Source organism: Mustelus asterias, chromosome 17 (genome assembly GCF_964213995.1).
Source record: "Mustelus asterias chromosome 17, sMusAst1.hap1.1, whole genome shotgun sequence".
Lineage (NCBI taxonomy): Eukaryota > Metazoa > Chordata > Chondrichthyes > Carcharhiniformes > Triakidae > Mustelus > Mustelus asterias.
The window spans coordinates 42774837-42785542 of NC_135817.1; the positions used below are offsets into that span (position 1 = coordinate 42774837).

The 10706-nt window shown below is 38.6% G+C and overlaps 1 protein-coding gene across 1 annotated transcript in view; it reads right to left on the reverse strand.

Moving 5' to 3' along the window:
• The window catches only part of gap43 (growth associated protein 43), a 210635-nt gene extending 201818 nt beyond the window's left edge, over window positions 1–8817 (reverse strand). Inside the window, exon 1 of the mRNA XM_078232539.1 lies at window positions 8644–8817. Coding sequence (XP_078088665.1) covers window positions 8644–8673 — 30 coding nt within the window. The 5' untranslated portion in view covers window positions 8674–8817. The remainder of the gene's footprint in view (window positions 1–8643) is intronic.
• Between the last annotated feature and the right edge of the window lie 1889 nt (window positions 8818–10706).

Here is a 10706-nt window from a genome sequence, read left to right on the forward strand (position 1 = left end):
CTCTATCCCTCCCCCCCCCCTCTCTCTCTCCCCTCTTTCCCTCCCCCCCACGAATATCGGGACACCCTCCCCCATCGGCGGCATGTTCCCCTACATGGGTCGCCAGCATCGGGGCAGGAGCATTGGGGCCCTGCAGATGGGTCCCCCACCAGACCCCTGACATGCCCTCACCTTTTCCCCCCACCCCCCAAATCATGATCTGCCCCTGCACGATAGGCTCCCACCCCTTGGTACCGTCTCTGGTACACTGGCAGTGCTCATTGCCAGGTGAGCACTATTTGACCATTCCCCCAACCACCCAGGGGCTTCAATGGCCTCCGAGCCCCCAGAGTAGACATCACGCCAGTGATTTTTGCTGTTCTCGGGCGTGCCCCAAGGCTGGAAGATCCCACGCACTGGGAGTTGAAGGGCTACGCATATTTAAATACTACTTTATACTAATAGGCCTCGCACCCTTTATATACACAATCCAGTTTGCGCCATTAGAAAAAAGGCCAGAACATTGGCGCTGGGTACAAAGCTGCTCATTTTAGGCCCGCATGCTATTTTCTGGGATTGGTGCAATCTGCACCATGTGCAGAGAGGTGGGAAAATCATACCCCACACCATGGCTAGATGCCATATTCTGGTGCATCATTTTAACACACTAGTGTTTATGGGCACATCTTTAATGTTGTTACCAAATCTTACCACATGCTTACAAGTTGGTAAGAATCCCCTGATGGTCTGAGAAATCTTCCTGAAACCAAAGCTCAACTCCCAGGTACTATATTCTAAAATTTTGACTTGTTTAATTTACATTTCGAATATTTTACCAAATAATTGGAAGCTCTGCAAATTAAAATGAAAATTGCTTCCCTGGAAATGCCAGAGCTGTGCACACACACCAGAAAGGGCTTCATCATTGGATTAAGATTTATATTGTGCTTTTCACATCCTCAGGACAACTTAAGATACTTAAATGCTGTCACAGGTTTTGTAGGTAAATACAGGGTAATTACGAAGCAACAAACACAGGCCTTGCCAGCAACAGCTGCATTCCATGAATATAAAACAATCAATTTGCACACAGTCTCAGTGTATGAGATGAATAGTTAGCCTATTTGTACTTTAAAATCACATTTCTGGAGGGCTGAATGGTAGCCAGGATTTTCAGAAAGCTCCCTACTCTTCATGAAGCAGAGCTCACCTGTAAAATGCCTCTTCAGTACTGAACTGAAGTGTGAGCCTAGACTATATGCTCATTTCCAGGACTGGTATTTAACGTAGCTGCCTTATTGCAAAAGATTGTCTCCAGGCAACGATTACACTTTTAATCTAATTTTGATTAAATGGTTTGTTCTATCATTATGTGATAGTAACATGACGATTAGAATGGATCCAAACACAAGTTCCATGGAACAACAAATACAAAAAAATAAATGATATAAAGAGACATTGGAGTTAGCTTTCAACTTACTTGATGCTTGTCTGATGATGTCAACACAAGCCATGACCCTTTTTCAGGGCTCTGCCTCACATTGGCTATTGGACAACTTGTCCATTATGGGGAAGATTTTGGGTGAATGTCTCTTCACTGCTGGCTTCTCTTAAAGGGGATGATGAGTGCTTATTGTGGAGCTCAGCTGAAACTAATATCTGTGTTGAAGACAGGGAGGGTGCCCAGATTCTCCATCAATGTCCTGGAGCCTTCAATAGTGGAAATGAGGAAGAGGAATATTTTATTTCTGAAGAATGGGAGAAGGCTGCCCCACCACATTACCAATCCCTGTACTTTAACCCTTTGGACTTGAATGTCATGTTGAATGATCTGAAGCAAGACTTCCATTCCCATCAATTTACTGCAATTAAAATCTTGATGTAACCCATTTCATTTTCTCCTCATCCACTCATTGCAGCAACCTTCAATGATACCTGCAGCTGCCACTTCCAAAGTCTGCCAAGTACTACCTACACAAACTCTTCTACCCTCATACGCAGATGTTCGGAACTCTCCAGTATACTACTAACAGACTCTTCCTTTTGCAGGACAAAGCAGCTCATAATGCCAGGAAGACAACCTGCATTGGAGGAGGGACTTCATACTTTTATGTACTTTCATCAGCTGCCAAGGCAATGTGACCATCTCGAACAGACAATGGATAATTTTGACTTTGGCAGATGAGTAAAATAGATGACATTGATTCATGTAGTGTTTTACACTATCACCCAAAAGTGATATTGCTTCAGGAGTTCACATCAACTGTTGCAGAGGATGTGGCAAGGAGAAGAGGAATTGAAAACTGGTATATGTTGAAACCTCCATGTTGCACAGTCATGTCAGCACAACAGCTGGACATTCAGTGACTAAAAACCTCTATTTTTATACAGACTCGACACTCTTCCAATGAAGCATACAATTTGTAGTCAATCATACCCTGCATCTCCATGAGGCCGACAATTCTGGCAAGGCTCAGGTCTGTCGAGGGTCTATCTTCATGCTTTGCAGTGTCCATGGGGAAGATTATGAAGTGATTAACTTTCACAAAGAGTGCATCTTAATGATGTCTTGATTGAGGATTGAATAGTTTTAATGCTTTCTATACTTATCTGGCAGATGATGGAATGGGCTGATAGTCATTAATGATTTTACCCATTACATATCTTTCATGCTGAATTAATGGTGGCTTGGGTTTGCTCAAGTCAGATTTTTCCAAAAATGAATGAGATTTTTTTTGTCCTCATGTTATCTAACATGAAAATACTTCACTCAGGAAGTTATTTGAAACATTTTTGCCTCAGTGTTGGAAAATCTTAAAATTTAATATACAGATCACAAGACAAATTAAAAGCTGCTTGAAATTACGAAAGTAATAGGAATTCAAAAAGAGACATCTTGAAAAAAGTCAGCATTTTGGCCATTTGGTCAGAGCTAAAAAGCTAGGGCAAAGTGGAGAGCAGCAGAAAACAGGGTCAACCTAAGTGTAGTTGGATGACAGACATCACAAGTTACAATGGATGCACAAGACAGATGATCGTGATATACAATGATTGTAGATCTGCTGGTAAGAGTAGCTGCAAATCGGAGAAGGTTGTCAAACAGAAGTAATGCTCAACTTATACGATTAATTAATTCTGTACTCAAAGATAAAGAGTGATTTAAACCCTACCCACCTGACAGAAACCATTCAAGTTAAAATGGTTCCATGTTACTTACCTGACCAGAGGCCATCCGGAGCTGCTGGATTCAGATTCTCACCTAGTCTCCTGAGCAGATGGCAAGAATACCCATCCAAAGCGGGCAGATGCAATTTGCATATTGAATGTAAACAGAACCTGACTGTAATGTTTAATTGGTAGCCTACATGGGAAGTGATAGTGTTCCCTGCACAAAGTTGATTGGGTTAGAAGAGGAAAGGTTTTAATTATTTTATGAATTATTATTTTGAGGCAAGGTGCAGTTGGAGTCTTCAACCTGGTCTCGGCTGTGACCCAACCCTCCTCAATCATGGGCAGCCCTGCAGGATGATCCACAAACAATCCAGCCAATGACTTGTTGCTGACATGCAGCTAATGATTTTCCCAACTGGAGTAGGATGTGAGGCCTAGAAGTTATGACCTTGGGATTTACTTCTGGAGCTGTGGGTGAGGTCCTAATCCATATATCAACTTACTTACTGAAAATTGGTTCCCAGGTAAAATTGGAATCAAATTATTTTTCTTCTAATAGCATTTATTTAAGAAACTGAGTATATTCGCACCATTTTCACAAATTGGATTTCTGCATTCCATCATTACAACTCTTGTCACATATCCATTTTTAGCGAGCACAAGTGTGAATGGATCATGGGTTTCTATGTAATTTTCAACACCATCATCATTCACTGTTCAGCTGTACAAGGGTGATTTTGCTGCAAGATAAGACCAGTGTGTCAAATGTTACCAGGCCTTCATTGCTTGATGCTGAAGGTAATGTGTATATTTTTGTTCTCTTTCATCACCAGCTGAGAATATGGAATGAAGCAACAAGTGCAGTGCATTCAAGTTTGCGGGCAAAAACAAAGAAAACAGGCATGGCCCCAAAATTAAAAATACAAAAGACAATAGTTTATATACTGGAAATCTTTTGCAAAAAAGATACTTTCACCATAAAACAGAACGCGAATAGGTAAAGTGACAGTGAGGAGTTCTTGCACTTGTACAAATACATGAAAGAAATTGGATTACTTTTGGAATACCAATGAGTGTCTGCTTACTAGAAATGGGTGTTCTATTATTTTAGATACTGTCTGCCTGTCCCAAATTTCTTCTTTGTTGTAGTTTCCTTCCAACATTCTGCTGAGTGGGTGTAGAACAAGTTTGAAGCCCCTTGCAGCTAAAACAAAAAAGGATCAGTCCATGCTTTAACTGAGGACACACATCACAAGTAAATGGGGGAGAAAAGAGCAGTGGCTGTTCTTCCAGCAGAGTGGAGTTGGATTGAGTTGAAGTCAGATGGGATAGACTAGAGGTGGATGTTTAGCACCTTTCTGGACTCTAAAGTTGGAAGTCACAAGATGCCAAGTGTTCATCAGGTATATCTGTGACATCATGAGTGATCTGGTGTTTTAAAAGTATTACACAATTTAAATCATGACCAGAGTAGTGAAAAAAGTCTCAATGACAGTGGGGTCTGTCGGGTCCATCATGAGCAATTTAGAATTTGCTTGCTTTAAATATTGCAGGAAGCATCTGCTCAGGGTATCATTTGCAGAGTCTGAGATCAAAAAAATTTAGAAGCTTCAATGTATTACAATAGTGATAAAGAAATAAAACTTGCTTAATCATGAATGTAGGGAAGTGCAGAGGAACAGTTTTCATCCTGGCACAAGCTCGAATTATTTAGCAAATCCTGATCTTAACCCTGCTAAGAATTGCTTAGTCTCATTTAACAGAGACAAATGTCAGCATTATGCTTTCTTCCAAATACACTGTGCAGTAATTTAGTCTTTTGCAATCACCGAGGTGCATCTTGTTCTGCAAACATTTAAATACCAGTTCAAGCAACTTACCTTGACAAGGAATTTTGAATTTAAGAAAAATCAAAGATTTATGAAATAAGAAACAGGCAGCTTTGAAGGATGAGGATGGATTTCATTAGTTTAAAATATTAACAGTATCAAAATACACCATTTATTTAATAACATTAATAGCAGAAAAACATGTCAATAAATATGTAACCATTTTTGAAATGCACATCGTTTTCCCCCCAATTAAGAGTACGCACCATTTTAAAGCTTTATTACTCTTTGTCCTCCTAATATTTTTCCTTTACTAGCACTGCCTGGAGGACACACCTTAAAAAGCAATATGCTTCCAGATCTCCAATAATGTACGTCTTGGCTGTCTGCCAGAAGGCACACAACCAACTTTTCTTGCCCTCCCACAGGGAGGCGTCTGCCCTCAACAGGGATGTGCCTTCCAATATAATTAGAAATCAGAGACATAAAATAGAGTTTATTGCAGTCGTAGCTTTTCCTTTTTATGACTACCTTTTTAGTGAAAGGTCAACTCTTGTGAATGGCCATCCAATGATGCATGATAGGGTGTGCATTATCTGTATATTTTCTGTAAGGCTAATAAGTCTCATAGGTTTATTTTTGGAAGATTGCAGCTGAAATACATTACAAAAGTAAACACTGATATAGTTAGCTACATAACTGCAAGAAAAGTAACCAAGAGGAAATAATTTGAAATTATTTTAAGATTGTTGAAAGTCTGACTCAATCGCGGTGCTGGGACATATTAGACTGCCTCTCCCATTCAGCTAAATGGCAAAAAAATGAGACAGTTACTTCTGTCTGCCAGTGGACCAAGGCTTCATAGAAAACTACTAAGGATCAACATGGGTTTACAACTTTGCAAGTGTTTAACGATTCCAATCCTGATGGACTTTAAGCAATTGAGTGCCTTGAGGTAAAGATTCCAATGATAAATATTGTATCTATACCATCCTGACTTATCATACAGAACACCACACTATGATATATTGGAAACCAGATATTTTTCACTTCTCATTGGCTTGGAATACAGCTTGCACTGACACAAAATAATTCATTTATTTTTTCTTACAAGCAGCACTTGCATTTTAGTTTCTAACATAGTATCTACAATAAACATGTTAGGTCTATTGTGTAACAAAAGCTCATCACATAGCACAAAGGTTTACATCATCAGCATGATTCAGAAATGATGTAAATTCTCCAGAGGACTGGCAACCCACTTTCTTCAGATACAGAGAGCACTCCCACCATCCTCAGTCTTAACAGGAATAACAATTACCCTGTAGTATAATTAAGACTGCCCAGAAGTTAGTCCTTTATTGTCTGCTTGTGCTCCCATTTTGCAACTATGTAATAAATAATTGTTAAACCTTTTTTTGCTTAATCAAACCTTCTTGTTTCATTGCTGGTAGAGGACTGTAGATATTAGGAATGCTTAAAAATTCACTAGTCATCATTTTATTTGGGTGCTTTAAACTAATATAGCTCCCCGCCCTAACATTGCTGTCTCTAAACAGAGAAAGACAATCAAAAGGAAATTTTCCAACTCAGAATAAAGCTTTCTTGGAAAGATGGATTGGCAACGCTTAGGGCAGTTAAGTATTGGTTGGACATTTCAACCACCTGAAATGAGTCCAGGCCAAACCATAGGGGATGAATTGAATTAGAAACTAATGAACGCACTGTTGTGCATTATTGATGATTAATAAATACTGAGATTAATTCAGGCATGAAGTATAGACCAGCCACCCAGCATACACTCCCTATTGCAGTCGAAGCCTTTTTATGGGAATACTCTACGATTAGCAAAATACACCTTTTCAAATAATTTCTATTAATCTATGTAGAATGCAAAGTCAATGCACAATAAAATGTTTATGTTCCCATTTAGTGGTAGATCCATTAATTAGTAGATAGGATTATGCATTTTTTAAAATTTGTGTTATCCAGTTGTAAATTTTCATTTTCTTTAGGAAAAAGCTCCTCCAGCAATTTACAATTCAGGTTTGAAAGGAAAGATTTAGGAGGTTTGATATCTGTACGGTAATGCATCTCTCAGCAAATTTGATTTCAAAGATAACATCCAAATTTAGGGGCGAGGTAATGGATGTACCTTGAACTACATTGACAGCATCAGAGTCTAAATTTAATTTCATCTTATCCATCAGTTTAAAATAAATTGTACTATAACTCAATTATACCATTATGGCTACATTGATTAATGAAACTTCTGTTGTGCTTTCTAATAAATGCACATTTATTGAAAAGGGAAATCAGAAAACAACAGTTGTAATCTGTAACCAAACAATCAGAATATCCACACCATTTAAATTGCAAGTCGGGCTTTTCGGCAATATCTCTCTTCACTTTCCTTACAATTACTGTAAACAAGATACAATAATTGGATGTCATATGTGGCCATTACATCCACCAATCCAATAACTAGGCTGAGACATAAGGTTGTTGCTCATGCCGTGATCAGCCATTCGAATCATTATAAAGTTGGCATTGGTTACCTATCCACCAGATGCATTTTTCCAAAACCTTATTATCCATAAGATTTACTGCAAAAATCGTTACTTAATATGACAGAATTATTGTAGGTTTTTTTTCCTTCTGTGTCAAAAACACATGAAAAGGTTGGAACATCTTTTTAAAATGATTTTATCCACATTGTTTTTTGCAATGTTCAATTTATATTTATCCTCCAAGATTTTCATGTTCAAATTTAAAGCATTTTTCTTTTATTAATTGAAAACTACCCCATCTTAAAAATATATTCAGCACACAAAGGAGAGTTCGGAAAGACTCCACCACAAGGACCAGTGTTCTGTGTTAGCTAGCCTTATATAGGAGGTGCCACTCCCAAAGCTCTACCTCTGCAGCCAAATCATACGATTATCACAAGCTGAAATTCCAGTGGGTAAGACTCGATTAATTAACTGACAACTGGCCATATTTTTTTAAAATGGCTATTCATCCCTATCAACACACTAACTCACTGTTGTAACTATTACTCTATTTTTTATAAATCCAGCAGCCCTGACCTTTATGCATCAATAGGTGAATGTTTTTAGGTTAATTTGCTCCATCGTATAGTTGTTTCAAATAAAATGTAATTTAAACTGGGCACTGGCTAAATTCCCATAGATTTAGAATTATGCTTGTTGAATATCAAATGAAAAGGCATTCTCAAATGGAACACTGGCTGAATCCAAATGCTGTACTGAACCTGATGCTTTCAGGTATTTTAACTCTTTTAAGCTGTAGAAATAAAATTCATCAGTCATGAATTCAGAGCCAAACATGAATTATAACAATCTTCCAGTTCATTGTAGTCATTAAAGTATTAAATCATTAATCTAGAATAGGTTTTATCAAAGCTTAAAATATCATAACATAAAAACATTGTATATCTTTCATTTCACATTTTATTCTACAGTCAAGTAATGGTCAACTCCCTATATTTTCATGCAAATATTTCATATCTTGGGAGTCCCAAAATTTTAAGTCAATCATTTGCTTAAATGCTATATTGAATTATATATTCCTCAAAGTATTTCAATTTCAACTTGTGAAAAGATCACTGCAGAATTGTTTCAAGAACTGAAAAAAAATGTACCTGTTTAGTTCTTCTAATGCAGCACAACATGATTCCTGTATCCCTTTCCTTTTCTCTTCCTATTCTTTCTTGCTCCTCTCTCACTCCTTCTCTCCCTGTCTCTCACTCCCTCTCTTGCTCACACAGGCACTGCCGACAGCTGCACAGTCAACTGCTGCTGATCAGCATACTCTCCTACCAGTTCCCCCTCCCTCCCCACCCATCCGTGCCACCACTCCCAGACAGCTCATTAAATATTAAGCGCCTCTTCCGTACCCTCAGTGGCCACTGTCTGTGTGCACGTTTCTGGAGTATTAACAATTTAAGTACTGAATTTCTTTCAACATCTTGTAGTTCACATTCAAATATCTTCTCCAGTATTTATAACAAGGATATTCTGCACAGTCAGAATACCATATTAGAAAGCATAAACGGTAGATTTATGGACGTTTCTTTATTAAATGTATGCTCATAAGAATAAGCAAAATATTTCATTTGCAATACATTTTGAAATGGTGTCAAAATGTTTGAGTCCATCTTATAATTAATGAAATGATCTGCCACGCCCAAACTATGGTGCTGTGTAGGGCTACTATGATAAGCTAAATTGATTTTACCCCTCTCATGAATAATGTAAATTGCAGGGATTGGGGCATTTCTTTGCACTCTGCTTCATGAATGCTTTTTTTTCTAACCCAGCTGCTGAACAACCGAATGTGATTGGATGCAGTAACGTCACCATACATTAACCCTTGTAATGCTGCAGATTTTTAGCCTCCAACAAAGCAATCAATGCCTGTGACACACAACAAAGAATAAAAAGGAATGCAACAGATAACCCCTAATATCATTCCTCAAAAAAGGGCCCTCCACTGGTTTTATGCAGATTGGCTATAAATCAAAGCATAGCCGCAGTAGCATTTTACATTGCACTTTTTAAAAAATCATAGCATTCACAAAACAGAATATCTTGCACCATCCAGTCAGTCCAACGCCATGTTACAATAAGGACACAAAAATCAAACAGTAGGTTAAGAAGAAAATTATTTCCCATTAACTGTGTTACATGAACTACACAAATTATATTAAAACAAATCTAAGTGTAAGCTAATTCATTACTTTCTGACATAAAATAATAATAGATTTGTGAACATGGAACATTGAAGTTCTGAGAAAGAGCAACAAAAATATTCATGATAATTTATCAATAAAATGTAATAAGTGTTATAATTTGGGGGTTAAATGTCTCAAATGTTACTGGGACTCCACAGAAATGCCAAATGATTAATGAAAAAATGGTGGTTATCCTTTTAAGGATCAATCTGCAGAGTAAGGGCCACATGACCCAGGGAACCAATCAGCGAGCGGCGGGGGGGGGGGGGATCATTCTGTTAAACATGGGCTTCCATACTCAGTCATGTCTGGAGCTGATTGCAGGCATTTGATTGCTAGTTATTTGCCACTGAGAGAGAAGCATTGGCAAATCAAGAGAGGGATCCCAGAATTTATGATATCACCCTGAATACACTTTGTTGAGAGGTCCATACACCGAAGGAGGCTATGATTCTGACATGAGACAGAAATTCCTCCAGGCTAACCTCTGTGAAAGAATTGGCACAGGTGGTGAGGGTAATGAATGCCAAAGTATCGCACAACAAATCTGGCAGCAATGCCACAAAAAATTAGTGACCTTATTCTGGTGGTCAGGATGGGTGAGTGCATCGGAACCGCAGAACTCTCACCCACCACATCATATGCCTTTCACATTGCCCATCACATTGCTGCCCTATCACTCATCCAGTATCACATCCTGACACTCAGTGCTGACCCTTGATATCCATATATTGCACCTCACCCATACACACCTGCCAATCATGGCACCCTGCGCTGCTGAGGGCAACCTGGAAGATGGTAAATTGTTGAATGATGCACTTTGTCCACTCATTCTGAAAGGTGCATGCTATGAAAATGAACCTACTGCTTTCCTCCCCAACCCTCACCACTACCCTCCCTTTATGCTTTTAGATAAGAACTGCCAGCTGCTTAGCCCCTACAACCTCATGTCGAAAGGGGGGAGAGGAAGA